This window comes from Tiliqua scincoides, chromosome 5 (genome assembly GCF_035046505.1).
Source record: "Tiliqua scincoides isolate rTilSci1 chromosome 5, rTilSci1.hap2, whole genome shotgun sequence".
Taxonomy (NCBI): Eukaryota; Metazoa; Chordata; class Lepidosauria; order Squamata; family Scincidae; genus Tiliqua; species Tiliqua scincoides.
In genome coordinates, this window is record NC_089825.1 from 14,446,252 (window position 1) to 14,466,399 (window position 20,148).

Here is a 20,148-nt window from a genome sequence, read left to right on the forward strand (position 1 = left end):
TGCAGACAAGATCATGGGCCTTGGTCATGACACCCTTTCGTGCTCGCTTGGTTTGCCCTCCTCCTTTCTGCGTGAGGAGTCGGGACATAGCACCTTTCTCTTCTTTACTGCTCAGGCAGTGGGAACGCATTCTCTGTGCACCCCCAAGTGCACTTTTGCGTTTGCTCAGATGCATACATTCCACAGTGCTTATGCGAGGAGTGCTGGGGGCAGAGCTTCACCTCTTGGCAAATTCCCTTACTGGCAGAGCTCCTGTGCCTTTTAGCAAGAATCCTCCACAAAAGCAGGGAGCCATTCACACTGGAAGCTGGACTAGATGGACCTATGGCCTGATCCAGCAGGGCAGTCCTCATTTTCTTACCCTGGACCCTCAGAAGGAGGGTCTCTCATACCCCGTTCTTATCCTTTCCCTAGACTGCACGTGTACCTCAAAAGGCAAAAAGCAAACTAGCATCCCTCGAAGGTTCAGCAGGAGCTGCTGTACAAACCGGACTGGAAAGTCAGGAGTGGAATGCAGGGTGACTTCGTTTGCACGTGTACATGCACATGTGTGCGCTGTTGAGCTTGGAAAGTGCAACTGAAGCTCAGCCTCTCCTTCTGGGAAATGCCGTGACTGTGCAGAATCCCTTATCGCGAGCAATGTGTTTGTGCATGTGGCTGTTGGCCCAGAGGTTGTCCCTTCCTTCTTGTCGGGGGATCTGGCTGGCCCTCAGAAGGAATGGCCTGTGGGTGGTCATGTTTGCCTCTCAGCCCATTGTGTGCCACCACTCTTTGCTTTCCTGCCAGAGTGCCTGGCTCCAGGTGTTACACAGTACTTACCGGGTGGGAGGAAGACAGACGTGCCCATGTGTGTCAAGCCTTCCATTGAAGCTGATCTTGAGAAAGGGCTTGATGAAACCAGCGTTTCTCAAACTGTGGGTTATGACCCACTCGGTGGTTGCGGCCCAGGGCTAGGGAGGTCACGGGTTGGACCCACCTGCCCCCTTGCCTCCATCTCGCTCCAAATTGGAGCCAAACAGAGCCAACAGGAGGACACCTCTGGCTTCCGACCCACCTCCAGAAGCTGCTCCCACTTCGCACTGGGCCCAGCATGGCCTCCAGAGGCCTCCGTGGACCTCAGAAAGCCTCTGGAAGTGACTTCTACATCCTTCTGGTTTCACAAACACATCTTCTGGTTCTGTCCAGAGGTCCGTTTTGGGTCCTGACAGCAGCGCCAGAGGCAGAGATGGGCTGCAGCTCCGGTACATTGGAGAACCACTGCTCCTTTAGAAACAAGCAGTCAACTTGAAATGTGGGGTAAAAACTGACAGAACCCTGAGGAGAGGAAGAGCCGCACTCAGTGAGTTGTGCAAGACCCCTTGAACAGAATAAGGGGGCAGGGGATGGGGGGCTGGAGCCAGCAGGGACAGAGAAGCCCAGCATCACGCCAAGGCATGGGTGGAGGACCTGGAAAGGAGGGTTCCGTTTGTATGTGCACATTGTGATGAGAGGTGCAGAGGCAGCTCTGGAGGCAACGCTGTCTTTCTAATTTGATGGGAGAAAAGGGAGTGGCATACACGAGACGCTCTGCAGATGTCCCCCAAAGCCGGTAGGTTCAGCCTGCAGTGGAGGCTTGTTTTGAGGCCCGGGTAGCTCCGGCAGAGGAGCAGCGAAAGTGAAAGAAAACTGCGGCTGGCCCTTCCGGGAACTCACATGCCTAGAAATAACCCAGGGCCTCTCACCAGGAAGTCTGCTGATCAACAGCCAGGTCTGCAGACAAGACCAGGGGCCTCGGGCACAGCACCCTGTCACGCACGCTTGGTTTGTCCTGCTTCTTTCTGTTTGCAGGGTCAGGACACGGTGCCGTTCTCTTCTTTACCACTCAGGCAGTGGAAATGCATCCTCTCTGTGCCCCAGGGCTATTCTCCCCCCCCCCCCACATAACCTCTTTGTCAGATGCCACAGATGCTAAGGTTTCGGCCACAACACCTGGCTGAATCAGTGGCTTTCTGCTGCTCTGCTACGTTACTGTGACCACTTCCCTTTGTGCTCATGTCCATTTTAGGTTTGCTCAGGGCACAGCACCCTATCACGCACGCTTGGTTTGTCCTGCTTTTTTCCTGTGTGCAGGGTCAGGACAAAAGAAAAGATCCTGAAGCTTGATCTAAACCAGAGTTTCTCAGACTGAAAGCGAAAGCCAGCTGCGGCTGGCCCTTCTTGGAAATCACATGCCTAGAAATAACCTAGCAGACTTCCTGGCAAGAGGCCCTGTGTTACTTCCAGGTACGTGAATTCCCAGAAAGGCCAGCTGCAGCTGCAGCTGCACTGCTGCATCCAGTGCAGGAACAGAGGCTACTGGAGGTCTCCCCATGGTGAGGGGACATTTGACTGCTTATCCCGGGGTAAGCCCTAGCAGCCACAATGGGGCTACTCAGGCCTGGGCCAGCAAAATAGTTGGCACAAGTCTGAGCAGTCTCAAGTTGGGGAATCAGGGCCAGGATATGGGAACAGCCACTGCTGCTATTCCTGTCCCCATTCTGGGCCTGATCTCCTCTCCCTGTCCTGCCCTCCCTCTTTGCTGCCTGGTGCACAGCTTACCTGTTCCAGTGTGTGTTGGCCTAGCACTGGTGCCAGCAGCACCACAATGTCCTACACTGCCACAATTATTATTATTATTATTTTATTAATTTATACCCCGCCTTTTTGCCCAACGGGCACACAAGGCGGCTCACAACATTTTAAAAATACAACATTAAAAACAATTTACAATAATTAAAAAATCTAAAAACAAACAAACAAGCAAACCCCATGGATTTTCATATAAAAAGCAAGGATCGCCAGCCAGCCTGTCAACAATTAAAAGCTTTTTGAAATAAAAAGGTCTTCAGTCCACGCCGAAACATTAGCAACGAGGGAGCAGTTCTCAGTTCTATGGGGAGGGTATTCCACAGTTCGGGGGCCACCACCGAGAAGGCCCTCTTCCTGGCCGCCGCCCCTCTCACATCTCTTAGTGGCGGCACAGTCAAAAGGGCCCCCCCCAGATGATCTAAGAGCATGGGCAGGATTGTAGGGAAGGAGGTGGTCCCTCAAATACCCCAGCCCCGAGCCATAAAGGGCTTTAAAAGTCAAAACTAGCACCTTGAATTGGGCCCGGAACAGAACCGGCAGCCAGTGTAGCCGCCGCCGCAGCGGCTCGACAGAGTCAAACCGACGTGCCCCAGCAACCACACGAGCAGCTGCGTTCTGCACTAGTTGTAGTTTCCGGACCATCTTCAAAGGCAGCCCCATGTAGAGTGCATTGCAATAATCTAATCTAGATGTCACTAGAGCATGGGTTACTGTGGCCAGGTCCGCGCAGCTCAGGTACGGTCGCAGCTGGCGAATCAGCCGAAGCTGAGCAAAGGCTCCCCTGGCCACCGCCGCCACCTGGGACTCCAGGAGCAGCTGTGGATCCAGGAGAACCCCCAAGCTGCAGACCTGCTCCTTCAGAGGGAGTGCAACCCCATTCAGAGCAGGATGATAGTCCAGCACCCGAGCTGTGGATTTCCAAACCAAGAGCACCTCTGTCTTATCCAGATTTAATTTCAGCTTGTTCGCCCACATCCAGCCCCTAACCGCCTCCAGACAGCGATCCAGGACCCCAACCGCCTCCTCAAAATCAGGGGGAAAGGAGAGATAAAGCTGGGTGTCATCAGCATACTGATGGCAACCCACTCCAAACCCCCAGATGACCTCTCCCAGCGGTTCCATGTAGATGTTAAAAAGCATGGGGGATAAGATGGAACCCTGCGGCACCCCAAACCTAAGAGGTCAGGGTGCCGAACAGGCATCCCCCAGCACCACCTTCTGGGATCTGTCAGCCAGGAAGGAGCGGAACCACTTCAAAACAGTGCCTCCAAACCCCAACCTGGCCAGACGTCCCAGAAGGACACCATGGTCGATGGTGTCGAAAGCCACCGAGAGGTCTAGCAGGACTAACAGGGTTGCACTCCCCCTGTCCATCCCCCGGCGAAGGTCATCCACCAAGGCGACCAAGGCAGTCTCCGTCCCGAACCCTGGCCTGAAGCCAGATTGGAATGGGTCCAGATAATCCGTTTCCTCCAGTACCCTCTGAAGCTGGGACGCCACCACCCACTCAATTACCTTGCCCAGGAATGGGATATTCGAGACCTGCAGAAAGTTATTTAAATTAGTGGGATCCAGGGAGAGCTTCTTCAGGAGGGGGCGAACTATCGCCTGCTTCAAGGCAGGCAGGAGCACCCCCTCCCTCAGAGATGAGTTCACCATCCTCCCCGTCCACTCGACCAGCCCTTCCCGGGCAGCCCTAATTAACCATGCTGGGCACGGGTCGAGCGGGCAAGCAGCAGGTCTCACACTCCAGAGAATCCTGTCCACATCCTCAGGCTCTACAAGCTGAAAAGAATCCCAAATAGCAAGGTAGACAGGTGCCCCGGGGACATCATTAGATATGCCCACAGCGGCGTCCAAGTCATGCCGAATCTGATCGACCTTTTCTGCAAAATGTTTTGCGAACTCATCACAGTGAGCTTCCGTGTGCTCCTCCCCACCAGTAAGGGGGGCCAGATGTAAAAGGCTACGGACCACACGAAAGAGCTCAGCTGGACGGTTCTCTGCAGATGCAATGGTGGCAGAGAGGTGCGCCCTCTTAGCTGCCACCACCGCCTTAGAATACACTCTCATCTGGGCCCTAGCCCGTGTACGGTCAGATTCGGTACAAGTCTTTCACCACTGACGCTCTAGATGTCTGCCCTGCCGCTTCATCACCCACAGCTCCTCAGAAAACCAAGGAGCCGCTCTGACTCTGCGACTGGGCAGAGGACGCTTGGGAGCGATCTTATCCAGGGCCCTGGCCATCTCCGTATTCCAGAGATCGACCAGAGCGCCGGGTGGGTCTCCAGCTCTGGCAGCAGGAAAATCCCCCAGAGCCCTCAGGAATCCATTTGGATCCATCAGCCTCCGAGGGCGGATCATAAAATGTGATCCCCCGCCATTGCGGAGGTGAGAGGCTGCAACAAGCCTAAATCCCACCAGAAAGTGATCTGTCCATGACAAAGGAGTGATCTTAATATCCTCCACCTCCAGATCACCATCAGCCTGCCCAGCAGTAAACACCAGGTCCAACGTATGTCCCGCATCATGCGTTGGGGCACATATTATTTGAGACAGACCCATGGTTGCCATGGAGGCCATGAAATCCTGAGCTGCAGCTGTTCCCGGGGCCTCGGCATGGACATTAAAGCCCCCCAACACCAATAGGCGGGGGGACTCCAGCACCACGCTCGAGACCAACTCCGTCAGCTCAGGCAGGGAATCTGTTGGGCAGCAAGGCGGGTGGTACGCCAACAGAATCCCTGTTCTGTCTCGCCCCTCCAACACAACACGAAGACACTCAAACCCGGTGGACTGCTGAACAGGGTTTCTGGTGAGAGGGATGGAATCCTGGTAGACCACTGCAACCCCGCCTCCCCGCCCCTGTAGCCTTGGCTGCTGCAGTACCCGGAAACCCGGTGGACAAATCTGGGAAAGGCTACCCCCCCCCAGCTCACCCAACCAGGCCTCCGTGATATATACTAGGTCGGTCTTTTCCTCCAGGATTAAATCCTGGATTAAATAGATCTTATTATTTACCGACCTGGCATTCAGAAGCAGCAGTTTTAGACTCAGGGGGCTGATGCCAGGCATGCCAAGGGTCAGAGGGATGAGAGGAGGGCCAGAAAAAGGGACAGTCTGTCTACGACTGACCCTCCTTCTCCTGTAACAGCCAGGCCAACCCCCACCGCCATACCTTCCGTGGCCCGTAACTCTAGTGATGGTGGCCTCCCTCCCCTCCCCTGAGCTCCCCCGTGGTGTCAAACACATAGTTCTGGCAGGACTGACCTACACACCAACAACAGCCGCACAAATATAAAACTAAAACACACACACTCAGACACACACACCACAACCAACCAATGCAGCAACCCTCACCCCCCTCACACCAAGGCTTGGGCTGCTGCACCCCTCTGCCTCTCTCTCACCAAGGCAGAGGAGCTCTCTAGCCCGTCCCTCCCTGCCCCCCTCTCACAGAGGCAGGTACACCATTCAACCCTCCTGGCCCGACTCTCACTCAGGCCAGGCAATCACATTCACACTAACACTCACTCAGTTAAAAAGGCTGGTGCTGGTATGTTGACAGGCTCAAAGGCTCCAGAAATGAGCAAGTGTGGCTGGCGCCTATCAATCCACGGAGGGATTGGCAGGGTGATTGGTGACAGCAGCAACAGATGTTCAGGGCTCCACTCACAGGCGAAGAGCCCTTCGGCTCGCGCCAGAGGCTCGCGCCTCTGGCAAGCCAGACGGCTAAGATGGTAGAACAACCTGCAGGGAGAAGAGCCGAATGGAGCTGGATTAGCCACAGGCAGGTGTCACAAATAAGCCAGCCCCACCCCACTCCTGCAGGCCGGCAGTCAGCAGCCTCTGCCCTTAAAGGGCAAGCCAGAGGGCTAAGATGATAGACCAACCTGCAGGGAGAAGAGCCGAATGGAGCTGGGTTAGACACAGGCAGGTGTCACCTTTGCACCTTTGCACAGGCATGCTTTACAACATATTTGTGACAGTGTAGACCAGCAGAGTGGTGCTCTGGACCACAGGAATGACCACCTCTCACAGACTGCTCCAGCTACGTCACATGACTGCCTTCAGCTCCCCCTAGTGGGCTGCACAGCCTCCCCCCCCCCCATCACCACAGGGCAGCAGTCCAAGTTTCAGGCATGGTGGTGCAAGAGTGTTGGTGCACTAGTTGTTTTATAAGTTGCACATGTAAAATGCGGATTCTTATTCTAAATTGCTCTCTATCAATGAGTGTTCACGTCCCAATCTACATTCATCTGCTAATTCAAGCAAAGTACAATCCAATTATTTTCCAGACAAGCAGTAGCTTTATTCATGACATTATTAAACCAAGGATGAAAACCATATATTATTCATTTGTGCATGAGATGAACCCTACATCAGCCTTAAGAACAGGAGGGCCAGCTGGGCTTAGACATTCTCCAGGTTGAAGAAGAGACTGAAGATACAACTGCGATAGAAGTAAAGGAAGCAAAGACCAGTAGTAATGCACACAGTGATCAGAAAGGCCTGCCTCCTGCTTAGACCCCAAAAGCCTCCCTGCCTGGCCCTCCTGCATCGTGCCAGGAAAGATCTGACTTTTGCAGTGGTTAGGCCGGGCTCCAAGTACAGCTCATTGACATAATGCCTCCCATTCTCTCGAACTATTGCCTCCACCATTCCCATCAGCTCAGAGACCTGCCCCTCCCAGTCCGCTTCGACCACCCTATTGTTGAAGGCACAGACTCGGTTCCCACATTTCTGAATCAGGGCCTGGACAGCTTTGTTATTCGACCCCTTCACATAATCCCACAAGCTCTCCCCTCCCAGATCTTCTCGGCGGGTGAACAAGACCACCATGTGCCTTGCAGCCTCTGCCCCAAACACCTCCAGGACTCGCTTTGCTGCTGCCTCGTCCTCCATGGTGAAGCGCCCCACCTGGGTCACAAACACCAGGGCGTGAGGGCCGGGCTTGGAGAGCTCAAGGCAGCGGATGATCTCCCTGAGCGAGTCTTCATGGCAGGGCTGGGAATGGAAAATATCCGCTGTGTCAACCACCGACAGGGCCCATCCCTTCCAGCTCCCTCGCCCACTCTGGCAGGTCACGGTCGTAGCTTTTATCCCAAGCCTGGACTCAAAGGCCTTCCAGCCAAGGATGGTGTTCCCGGTGGCGCTTCTCCCGCCTCCGGTCTTGCCCACGAGGACAATCCTCACTTCGGATTCTCTGCCTCCCCCTGTGGATTTGAAGAACAGTTAGAGGCAGAGCACGTGGCTGCTCCTGGGAGTCTCACCTCACTTCTGTGCAAATGATCTCGAAGTGGCTGGGTGGATGACACATGTGCACACACTGCTGGCTCTCAAGATAAAGAGATGCTTCTGGTTGGAGGAATGTCCTTTTTGCCTGCCTTCCCAACAATGGGTAGTTTAACCCTCAGATAGCCCTTTTCCTGTTCTCCTGATGCATCCAAGGGATGCATCCAAGTGGTTCTCAGATTCTTTAAATGACTCAGGGCTCAATCCTACCCAACTTTCCAGCACTGATGCAGCCATGTCAATGGGGTTTGCACTGCATCCTGCAGTGGGGGGACAGTCACAGATGCCTCTTCAAGGCAAGGACATGTTTGTTCCCTTACCTGCATTGCAGCTGCAAAGGTGGTGGAAAGTTGGGTAGGACTGTGCCCTCAGCTGCACAGGCAGAGCCTCTGGACTCCCAATGCTGATGGCCCCCAAACCCAATGGCTCCCAATCCCAATGGCTCCTATGTGGATGCACAGATGAACATAGAAAGGACAGGATGAGACCAGGAGATCAGTCCTCGTGGTTCCTGCTGCTCAAGAATTCTGTGCCAAGAATTCGTTGACTGCTCTTGGGCTAGTCATTTGTTACTGTGCCTTAACCGTTTCAACTATAAAGTGAGACCCAACTGGTATAAATGACACATGACATATATCTGTGTATACTGCAAAACTTATTGCTTACACCCCCTCTAGCTATGCAGCCAGGGGGGCAGGTCAACAGAAAGTCCCCTGAGCAGACCTGTGCTCTGGCACCACCAGTGAAAAAGGAAGAGGAAGGGGAGGAGAAAGCAATGTTTTGACCTGTCACTTACCATACATGACTCTGACCTCTCCCAGAAGTCTCTGTAAGAATAGAACATGGTAGTTACAAGCAGCCTTTACTCTGCATGCACGCGGACACACACATATACAGAGCACACATAAAGAAATGCAAACCCCACAAGAGAAGTTTGGTCTGCTGCACAGCAGATGAGAGAGAAATGCATTCAGATGAAACAAGCAACTGACTACAGTTGGATCCCAGTATCCGTGGATTTGACTTACCACAGATGCCAGCGGATACTGGGGTCCATATTTAAAAGCCCAAGTGAATCAGGGACCTTGCCTTTTCATGCCCACACCATGCTGCCTCGAAGCCTCCACAGTTATTTTTAGGGCTGAATGACTGACTTCCAGGTGGTGCGAAGGTTCCTTGCTCCTCCCAGCCTCACCTCAGAATCCATCGCACCAGTCTCCTGCTGGGAATGGACCATTAATGGCCTTCTAGAAACACAAGGATGATGAGCCTACCCAACTGCAGCCTCCATACTGCACTATTGGACTTGAAGCTATAAAAAGGTGCTCACAACCACTCAGTGCTGCTTTTTCCCAGTCACTCTGTGAACTGCTGTTCCCAGGCATCCTTGTCCATTCTGCTGCCCAAGAACTGCTGCGTCTCCTGGCACCCAGGACTGGTTTCTCTCTCCCTTGGGTGCCACTGCAATGTTGCTCAGGCTCCAAGGGCTCCTTCCCCCATGCAACTTTTTCCTTACACTTCATCATCATTGGCATCCTTCAGTCTCGGAAGACTCTCGGAAGACTCAGAAGACTCTCGGAAGTCCTCGGAAGACGAGGACCCGGGGAGGGGGTGTGAGGAAGGCAGGGCCTCCTTCCAGAGGCTGAGGGCTCGCCCCGGAGGAGCACCGCTGCGGGCCGAGGCCAGGCCGGGCACAGGGAATCGCTCTGAATGGTGGTTCTGGCACAGCGTCTAGTGTGGCTGAAAAGGCCGATTCGGGAGTGACAATCCCTTCCACACCGGGAGCAAGTGCAGTCTGTCCCTGGTCTGTCTCCCTGGCTACGGGCCTTCCTTCTTTGCCTCAGACTGTTGGCCAAGTGTCTCTTCAGACTGGGAAAGGCCATGCTGCACAGCCTGCCTCCAGGCGGGCCGCTCAGAGGCCAGGGTTTCCCGCCTGTTGAGGTCCACTCCTAAGGCCTTCAGATCCCTCTTGCAGATGTCCTCGTGGCGCAGCTGTGGTCTACCTGCAGGGCGCTTTCCCTGCACGGGTTCTCCATAGAGGCTGCCCCCGATTGGCAGCGCAGGAGCAGCCAGGCGCCAGCCGAGAGGCTGCCCGTGCAGGGTCCCGCCCGCGGACAGCAGCAACAGCCGCCTGGTGCAGGCGGGCGGGGGGGGGGGACGAGGACCGGGGAGGGGGTGTGAGGAAGGCAGGGCCTCCTTCCAGAGGCTGAGGGCTCCCCCCGGAGGAGCACCGCTGCGGGCCGAGGCCAGGCCGGGCACGGGGAATTGCCCCGTCACAGTCGTGCCGCGACCGCGCTCCTGGAAAAGCCCACTCGCCCGTCCCGTCCGTCCCGTCCCGTCCGCCACGCGGCTTCGCCCTTCTAGAGCGCGAGCCTTCGCGGAGATTGGCGAGGTCCCCAGATGCCGCCCCGCCCCGCCAGCCCCTCCCGCGCCCCCGCGGAGCACCTTGCAAGGGAGCCCGTCGAAGGCGCGCCCGTCGCTGCGCAGGCTCCCTCGGCGCCGCTCTGCCGAGCCGCCGCCGCTCCTCGCGACCCTTCCGCGGAGCCACCGACAAGAGGACGCTCCTGTCCAACCCTCCGAGGAGGGGCCTGGGCGGGTCCTGCCGCGCCGCTCCTCCGCTGCCAGAAGCGCCCGTCGTTCGGCCGAGGAGAGCAGGGCGGGCGGGCGGCGGAAAGCGAAGGCGGAGAGAGAGCGAAGTAGGTAGCGCGCTGCGACGCGTCGCCTCGCCGTCTCTGGGTCGGGCGCCTGCCGACCTCCCCGGCCCCCCTCCCTGGACTGGAAAGCGGGACCGGACGGACGGGAAGGGCGCGGGGCCCGGGACGGGAGTGCTCAGCCGGGGAGCGCACCGTCGGGGGAGGCCTTTGGAGGGGCGCCGCAGTGTCGGTTCCTGGGCTCTGCGTGCCGCTCAGGAGCTTCGTGGTCCCGAAATCGCTCAGAGCAAAGTGGGGCGCGGGGGGGGGGGAGTCTTTCGCCTGCCCCAGAACTCCTGCTGCCCCTTCATGCCAGGAAAGGGTCTCTCTGGGGATCTCTGTGCAACCTCACTCAGAAATCCCCACGAAGGAAGGAGGAGGCAGCAGGACAGATTCGAAGATGTCTGCGTTTGTTAAGCAATCATTCTTTCTCCAGGCACTTAGAACAGCTTCAGTCTGAGGCAAGCGACCCCTGCCTTCTCCCTGACACATGAAGGAATGCAAAGTGGAAGTGGTTATCACCTCCTCTTTGCCTTCTTTCCCCATGCTGCACCCCTGGGACAGAAAGGGGTGCTCCTGGGAGGGAGGGGTCACTGTGTGAAGTGTCACTTTCTAAGCATCTGGAGAATGATTGATGGAGTGTCTGCCTCATGCCTTGGGATGATTAGGAAAGGTATTGAGAACAAAGCGGCTAATATCATAATGCAGTTGTACAAATAGATGGTGAGGCCACACCTGGAGTATTGCGCCCAATTCTGGTCAGCACATCTCAAAAAGGATATAGTGGAAATGAAAAAGGTGCAAAAGAGGGCAACTAAGATGATTACGGGGCTGGAGCACCTTCCTTATGAGGAAAGGCTACGTTTGGGCCTCTTCAGCCTAGAAAAAAGGCGCCTGAGGGGGGACATGACTGAGACATACAAAATTATGCAGGGGATGGACAGAGTGGATAGGGAGATGCTCTTTACACTCTCACATAACACCAGAACCAGGGGACATCCACTAAAATTGAGTGTTGGGAGAGTTAGAACAGACAAAAGAAAATATTTCTCTATTCAGCGTGTGGTTGGTCTGTGGAACTCCTTGCCACAGGATGTGGTGATGGCAACTGGCTTGGATGCCTTTAAAAGGGGATTGGACAAGTTTCTGGAGGAAAAATCCATTACGGATTACAAGCCATTATGTGCATGTGCAACCTCCTGATTTTAGAAATGGGCTACATCAGAATGCCAGATGCAAGGGAGGGCACCAGGTTGCAGGTCTCTTGTTGTCTTGTGTCTTGTGGCTCCCTGGGGCACTTGGTGATACAGGTGCTGTGAGATACAGGAAGCTGGACTAGATGAGCCTATGGCCTGATCCAGCAGGGCTCTTCTTATGCCTCTGTCCTGCATTACAAAGGTAAACAAGGCTGTTTTTAAATAGCCTAGCAAAGGGACATTGTTTTTTAAATGGATTTGCTTTAATGCAATTTTTGCCATCCACATGGGTTCTGGGAACAGAACCCTTGTGGCTACTGACACTCAACCTGTAATAAGAGAATGTCCCTGAACACCCTTCCCTTATCCCATTGTAATTATTCTCTTCTTCCTCCAGGTTTGGGATTAGGGACAAGGAACAGCTCAGAGGCTGCAAATTTCTGACAGGTTCCCACTCTGCCTTTCCTCATTTAACATGATACCTAGTATAGTCTTACAGCACAAGCCTATGAATACTCAGAACTAAGTCCCATTATTTTATTTTTAATTTGAGAAATGTATATCATGCCTTTCCCATGCCGAAGCAAATGCCCAAGGTGGCTTACAAAGCTCCATAGTAGAATACAAATGAGTTTATTCCAATGATTGTTCTACAGGCAGTTCGTAGAACCCTTCTCTTCTAGATGGAATTCTTCATGGTGTGGTCTTCACCTCTGGCATCTGGGTATGCCTTCCAAGCTTCTAGCAGGAGCAGTTTCAGGTTAGCCAAGCTGTAATCAGAGACTCCTCCTGTCTCTGTTGTATCAGCTTTCAGTCTCCTATCCAAAATTCAACCAGGACTACTTGTGCTTAGCATTCCTCAAACAGCCTTCTGCTCAGCCATCAGACCACAACTACATTGTGTTCAATGGGACACTCCCGGGAAAGTATGTATGCATATATGTATAGGGTTGCATCTCTAGCAAAGATCAGATGTGGAGAGTGGAATTAATTGAGACAGAAGTGCAGTGAGGAAGCAACTTTACTTCATCCTCGAATTCATGTGCTGGGTGTGGAGCCATTGAACTCAAAAGTGCAATAAAATGTATCATCTGATGGTGTTACCCCAGTCTTTGGCTCATGGGGGCCTCCTCTATTCACCAGGTGACTCACTGACATTTCCATATTCTTTCCTAGTTCAGACGTTTATCCAAAGCCTGAGCAATGACGTCCCAGAAGAAATTGTTCAAAAGTCTGTTCTCCAGAAAAAAGGGTGAGCTACTCCCCTATTTCGATCTTGCAAAGGACACCTCCATTTTGCTCTAGTGCAGGGGTCTCCAAACCCCGGCCCAGGGGCCAGATCCGGCCCATGGAGTGCCTCTATCAGGCCCGCGGCCAGCCTATGATCCCCTGAGAGCCTCTGGTCCAGCTGACCAAACACAACCAGAGTTGTGCTTGTGGGGTGGGGGAATGGGGTTCCATTTAAATGTGTGTGCTTTATCTCTTGGGCTGTGTTGGTGCTTGGAGAAATCCTGGACGTTCATTCATTTCAGTCATTCATCTAAGTTCCATCTATAATTTATTTATTTAAATTTTACATTTAAATTTTTTTCCTTGACACCATGCCATATATTTGATGCGGCCCTTCGGCTGCTCTAGTGGCCCAGACTGGCTCTGAAAGGGAGGGGGAGGGGCCATTTGCAAAATGTAGCACTGGGACCCCCTTCTTGCTATGCTACTGTCAGGCTCTGATCTTCTTGCAAGTATATTTGGTACCATGTGAGTTGGAGAGAAGGGCGCATGTGTTTCAATGCTTGATATTGAGCCAAGCAAATCTAGTGTGAAGGCACCTCAGTTTTTAGAAAATGAGTATTGAATTTATGATACCGTGTTTCCCCAAAAATAAGACACTGTCTTTTTTTCTTTTCTTTTTTTTTCTGGCTCAAAAAAACACACTAGGTCTTATTTTCAGGGTAGGTCTTATTTTTTCCAGAAGTCAGTCCCCTTATAATGGGACTTACTCCCTAGAAAGTGTGGAGAGTCTCAGAGCCCGGTAGGCAGGGTTGCCTCGCTTGCTGCTTCCTGCCACAGCTCCTCCTCAGCATCAAGGTAGCACAGCAGGTGCTTTCTAGGTGGCGCACACGGGAGTGCAGCGTTCCCGGTCACGTTGTCCACCGCCCCCGCCCAAGGACCCCTTCTACCCTCCCCCCCATCCCAGCCCTGATCACAACTAGGTCTTATTTTTGGTACAGGTCTTATATTTCAGCAATTCTCAAAAAACACACTAGGTCTTATTTTCGGGGTAGGTCTTATTTTTGGGGAAATAGGGTATTATGTTCAAAATATAATTCAATCCCAAGAGAGTTTTAAAAGCTGGATTTAACATTGGTCTATAAACAGTGGTCGTTTCATTTCTATTGCTTATTTTTTTTTGGCAGGTTTCCTGAAAAGTTCCTTCTACCAGAATTTAAACATTTTTATCTGGTGTTCACTGGGAGTATCTTTCCCTGTGGAGAGTATCTGTCACTAACAGCCCAATCCTGCCTAACCCACCCCCCTGCCAATGCGCCCATGCCCCTGGAGCATGCGCTGCCTCTTGTGGGATAGGCAGTCCCAGTGGTCTCCTCTGGGCAAAGGAACATTTGTTCCCTTGCCCATGGGTAAGACTATGCTGACCAAATGGGTCTACTTTGACCTGCACCCACACTTTTGCTGGTGCAAATCCTAGCGGCCACAGGAAGGCAGATTGAGGATAGGATATCAGCGGCACTGTTTTCACAAATACTGCCCCCTTCCCAGCCTCGACACACACCCCTCCTTGCCCCAGTCTCCACCCACCTTTGGCCTTCCCCCCCATGCTGATTTAATGGTGCAAGCGCTGTTCTTGGGGCTCCTTGCAGCAGGAGCCGAGCTGCGCAGAATGGCACATTGCCTTTTGCAACTGCTGCAAAGCATGCTGTGTCACCGGAATGCAGAGTTCTGGAATAGGAGTGGGCCCAAAGGGACAGGACTTCAACAGCACATCAGCCAGCCAGTCAGGGTGGGGCTTCCCAGCACACTCTTGTTATCCCGTCCCCCCACATGTTGAATAACACCTGGCAAATAACAGCACATCTGAGAGATCACCTTCCCACACATCCGGTTTGGCAGCGCACGTCTTCACCATCATGACCAGACAGTCAGAGGTGGAGGGCACTTGTTCAGGGCTTTCCATAGATTTGAATGGGAGTCTTTTAATGCCTACCATTCTCCTCTGGTTTCTGGGACCTGGTAAAGTGGCCCTGAATCCCCCTTCGCAGGAAGGCCCAAAGGCAATCGCTCAGTTCTAGGAGGAAAGAGGGCTTTGTTGCAGGCCTTGACCTTTGGGTGACATTCCCCATTTGCTTGCCTCTGGCATTCCTCCTCTATTGGAGCCTGTGGGGTCTCCAGCAGCACCAGAAGAAAAGATTATAGGATGACTGCCACTTTCAAATATCTGGAGGGTACATCCAATTGACTTCCCTGTCACTTCAACCTTTTGAAGCTCTTTGCTTCTTCCATGCTGTAGTTGCCTGCTCTGAGTAGGGGATCGGACTGATGATCCCGCACTCCACTCCAACCCTTGTTCTATGATTATATGGAAAAGCACATCATTGTTTGAATTTCTTGGTTTAAAATATTTATAACACCCCTTTCCCCTGCTTATCAGGAAGTTTGCATTATTTTGTTTTCTGCAGATTAGTAGAATATCACAGTCAGGGGCATAGGGTACGCCTCTCTGGCTGCCTCTTCCTCAGAGGTGGTGGTGGTCCACCTCTGTGAGGGGAGGGGCACCAACAGATGGAGGTGGCGACAGTGAGGCTTTGCCTTGTTGGCGCTTCCTTCTCCCAGGTATGGCAAAGCATGCACTTCAGAAGTGTGCTTAAGGGCACATATGAGGCTGCCTTGTCCCAGGTGGAACTACCTGTCCATGTAGCTCAGAATTGGCTACTCTGACTAACAGAATTCTCCAGGACTTCGGCTGAGGCCTTTCCCAGCTGTGGTTGCTGAGATCTCCAGAAGCTGGAGGGGAGTGGAACTGGGACTCCTCATTGCATGCTCTGCCCCTGCACTTCAGGTTCTGTGGAGGGCAAGTGGCAACACAGCCCACTCATCAACTGTCAGAGGGAAAGGCATTTGTAGGCAGGCAGGCTGGGAAGGAAGGAACAGGCGCCTGTGAATAAGTAGCAGAAATATCCTTTTGCTAGGCATACAGGCCTGGGGAGTAGTCGTGACAGTATAAGCTTAGGCTCCATTATTTCTCATGCAATGCTCTTCTCACCATACAGTGTAGCTGTTTGGGGTGGCAAAGTGTCCTGAGGCCCTGTGGCTATGGCACGCAGTAATGTGTGTCTGTTGTGGACTACAGAGCACACATGGCACCAATCCTCTTGACAGTCTGTTACTAAGCAAAGCTGGGAGTGCTGTGCAGCCTTGGACTGAAAATTCTGAAGAGGCCTAGGTCCCAGGTTCCTCAGGGTGTGGCTTCTAACATTAACGCACCACCTGCACATTGAGATCTGCAGGAGACACATGCCCCAAGCACACCATGGTCAGTCTTATGGCTCCTTTCGAATGGAGCAAACTCATGACTGGAGGGTACATTAAAGGACTGTGGAGACAAACCTTCAGTGACAACAATAGTAAACGTTCCTCATTTCTTCCCAGCAGAGCCAGCAAAGGTCAGTGCCAGTGAGGAATCAGAACTTCGGATCATCCTTGTTGGGAAATCAGGAGCAGGGAAAAGTGCCACTGGCAACACCATTCTGGGTGAGAAGTTTGTGTCCAAACTTGCACTAAAGCCAGTGACTGAGACTTGTAGTCGAGAGGTCCGGGCAAAGACCTGGAATGAGAGGCAAGTGGTTGTCATTGACACTCCAGTGATGTCTGTTGACAGGATCCCCTGGCAGGATCCTCACGAGGTCCAGAAGTGCCACTCTCTGGCCGCACCAGGTCCCCACGCTCTGGTGTTTGTGACTCAGGTTGGTCGCTTCACACAGGAAGACGAGATGGCTGCAAAGAGCTTGAAGAAGATCTTTGATAAGAAGGACCAAGCCACAAAGATGATTGTCTTGTTCACCCGGAAAGAAGACTTAGCAGGAGAAAACCTGAGGGAATATGTAGAGAAGTCAGGCAACAAGGCCCTGCAGAAGTTAGTCACAAGCTGTGAGAACCGTGTCTGTGCTTTTAACAACAAAGCAACAGTCGAGGAAAGGACCAGCCAAGCTGAAGGGTTGCTGTCTCTGATTGAGAAGATGGTCCAGGTGAACTGGGAAACCAGCTTGCAGCCAAGTGCATCTGCCTGAGACTATACCCAGTGAGGATGCCATTGCTGAGTGCTGGAGTCACCCGATACATCTTCGGCAGCACAGCTGACAATGATCCCAAAGGAACAAGTCCAGTGTGCATCTGGTTCGGTGCTTCTACACTACAAAACCAAAACCTTTCCTGTGCTTCTCATGCACTGTCATCAAATCTGAAAGTGCAAGACTTCCAGTTCTATGTACAGACAGCGTGAAGGTCTCACACAATCTCTTTAAATGACACCAGAAGTCCTTCACTTCCTAGTTTGATGGCAGCATGTGATGAGCAACATGAGGAAGGGTGTGATTTGCTTCTCACTAGAGCAAATGGGAAGCTGAAAATTGTGGCTTGCATTGGTGGTGGGTTGGAGGGAAGCAGCAGTGGCAGAGGCACTCTGAATCTACCACCCTTCCAATTCCTTGTAGTGTGCTGCTGATGCAACCCACATCAACTGGCCTCATGGGTGGGCCAGCCGTGCGAAGGAAGGTTGGGATGAAAGCAGCAGGAGGATTCACAGGAGGAGGGGAAAAGGCCAGAGGGGGGTAGGTGAGGCAGCTGGAAAGGCGGAGCTGGAAGGACCAGAGCATGGGTGACAGGAATGGAAGAGAGTGAAGGGGGAAGAGACAAGAGGAAGCAAAGGGTCAGGAAAGAGGTATGGAACAGTGATAGGGGTGGGAGGTGGAGAGTGCAGGAAAGACTGGCAGATGGAAGGAAACAAAGAGGGTGAGCTGCAGGCAGATTCGTGGCAAAGGGCCAAACACTGCCCTTCCCTCAGCAAATCTCAGTGGCCACCAGGAGTGAAATTTAGCCCCATGGAAGAGGGCTGGGGGGCAGACCACCATGCTAAGGAGAATCCAGCCCAGCTGGCGGAGAGCTGCAACCTAGAGAGGAAGTCCCACTTGCATGGTGTCAATGATGAGAGGGGAGGGGGATGTCTTTGATGGCCTCCTAGAGAGCAGGGCAACCACCCCCTTCCCTTCTGTCTACCCCCAATGAGTCACTGCAATGTCCTTCCCCATCAACAGTGGCCGAGTACCCAACAGTGACACAGTGGTTTTCAACCAGTGTGTCGTGAATGGTCTACAAGTGCACCATAGGATTTTGGGGGAGGATCATTTATCAGTAGGGCCTTTGGGGGTTGTGAGCCCCCCAGCAGCAGTGTGCTGCATTTTGCCAATTGCCAAACAACTGGTGGTAACCAAACAACTGATGGAATCCTCCTGCTGCTCTCATCCCTTCCTTTGCACGGCTGGCCTTGACAAACTTAGTGGGTATTGGGCCATTGCTGGGGCTACTTAACTCCCATCTCCCCTTCCAAACTCCTTTTGCCGCAGTTCTGACCCTGACACCTGCAGAATTCCCCTGGTCACAGATCCAAATGTCAGCAAATCTGGAATGAGATGAAATTCTGTCACCACCTAGGTGGTCAAGGAATAGACTGCTCTAAAATGCTGCAGTCCTGTGCGTACTTGCTGGAGAGGAAGTCCAGGGTGGAGTCGTGGTTTGGGAGTTGGCCTTAGACCTGGAAGATCCAAGTTCAAATCCCTGCTCAGTCATGAAGCTTCCTGGGTGACCTTGGGCCACTCACTCTCTCTCAGCCTCACCTACCACACAGGGTTGTTGTGAGGCAAAAGGAGGAGAGGAACTGTGTACACCTCCCTGAGCTGCTTGGAGGAAGGGCAGGATAAAAAGGTGAATGAATTAATGAACGCTCCAACCTAAAAACATGCCCACAACTGGCACACATAGTGCTGCTGAACAAATGGGAAACCCCACTTCACAGCTATTGCGAAGATCGGACATTTTTGTTTTCTCACCCCACTTAAGTTTAATAAAGAAGAGAGAGTGAAAGCAGGGGCAAATGGGTTTTGGTTTCAATAGTTGCAGATGTATTGTTAAATTAGAAGGCACCTCGGAGATCAAACTACCCCCCCCCCACTCAGTGCAGTGTAATAAAAGTGTAATAAAAGAAGAGCTAATGTGGCCCCTTCCCGCACCTGTGGCTGCTGCACACCAACACCCCTCTGTTGTTGCCACTCTCGCCAGAAGCCCCCAACCTCAGCTGTTGCCACTGCCACCCAGCCTGCCACACTCCAGTTCACCTGCAGAAGCCAGTGAGGAAGGATGCAAGGACAGCCCTGCTGAATCAGACCAGAGGGGCCCAGCTCACACAGCATTCTAAAACTTCCCTCAGTGACCCACCAGCTGCCACTGCAATGGGAGGCAGACCCTGCAACTGACATTCAGAAGTCTACTGCTGCTGAGCCCAGAGGTGGTGCACAGCTAGCATGACCAGTAGCTGTCCAGAGGCCTCTGGTCTGCTGTGAATTCGTCCAATTCCCTTTTCAAGACATCCCCAGATCTTGTGGCAGTAAATTCCACAGAGTAATGATATGCTACATGAACAAGCTCCTCCTTTTGTCAGTTTCCTTGGGTGACCCAGCCCTGTGATTGTGTTGGGAAAGAGGGAGGAGAGCTTCTTCCACTCCCCACCAGACATTTTGTAGCTCTCAATTGCGTCCCTCAGGTATCACATTTTTCTAAGCTAAAAACTCCTAAGTGTGGGGTCTGGCTTCGCTTCCTTGTAGGGAGAGCCAGAAGGCAGCAGAAAGCAAGGGCAGGCCTCGGGGACAGATGCCAGCAGGCATGGTAGAAGTGGGGGCCTTGGTGCCAGTGGGCCGCACACTTAGCCAGAGCATTCTTGACCCCACGCCTCCTTTTCAGTCACCTGACAAGGCTGCAAATGTTTCTGGGCATACACTGAACACCAACATATCTCATGCCAGGGAGGGTGGATAAGTTTCTCCAGGCTGCACACCTGTGTGCACATACATATCCCTGCAGGGTGCTGCTCATGCTGTCACTCACTGCAAGCATTGTCCATATGCCTTGGAGGAAACAGCATGGACAGGCAGCCAGGCAAGAGGGGCCTGGGTGCCCACGTGCCACTTCTCTTGTGCAGGCTGCGGAGAAGGTGCAGGCCTCTTGTGGGGGTTTGGTACCTGATCATCATTGAAGAAATGATGATTTGATCATCAAATGAAGAAATGAAGATATCT

At 53.0% G+C, this 20,148-nt stretch overlaps 2 protein-coding genes across 2 annotated transcripts in view; one reads left to right on the top strand and one right to left on the bottom strand.

The window, feature by feature from the left end:
- The window catches only part of LOC136651288 (GTPase IMAP family member 8-like), a 36,149-nt gene extending 25,594 nt beyond the window's left edge, over positions 1 to 10,555 (bottom strand). The window contains 5 exon segments of the mRNA XM_066627539.1: positions 4,456 to 4,610; positions 5,169 to 5,312; positions 7,023 to 7,823; positions 8,699 to 8,729; positions 10,348 to 10,555. Coding sequence (XP_066483636.1) covers positions 4,456 to 4,610; positions 5,169 to 5,312; positions 7,023 to 7,823; positions 8,699 to 8,705 — 1,107 coding nt within the window. The 5' untranslated portion in view covers positions 8,706 to 8,729; positions 10,348 to 10,555.
- On the top strand, positions 10,422 to 18,966 carry LOC136654088 (GTPase IMAP family member 1-like). The gene is made up of 3 exons (XM_066630954.1): positions 10,422 to 10,598; positions 12,965 to 13,040; positions 16,457 to 18,966. Exons 2-3 carry the CDS (start codon positions 12,992 to 12,994, stop codon positions 17,089 to 17,091), a joined length of 684 nt encoding a protein of 227 aa, XP_066487051.1. The 5' UTR covers positions 10,422 to 10,598; positions 12,965 to 12,991; the 3' UTR covers positions 17,092 to 18,966.
- The last annotated feature ends 1,182 nt before the right edge of the window (positions 18,967 to 20,148 follow it).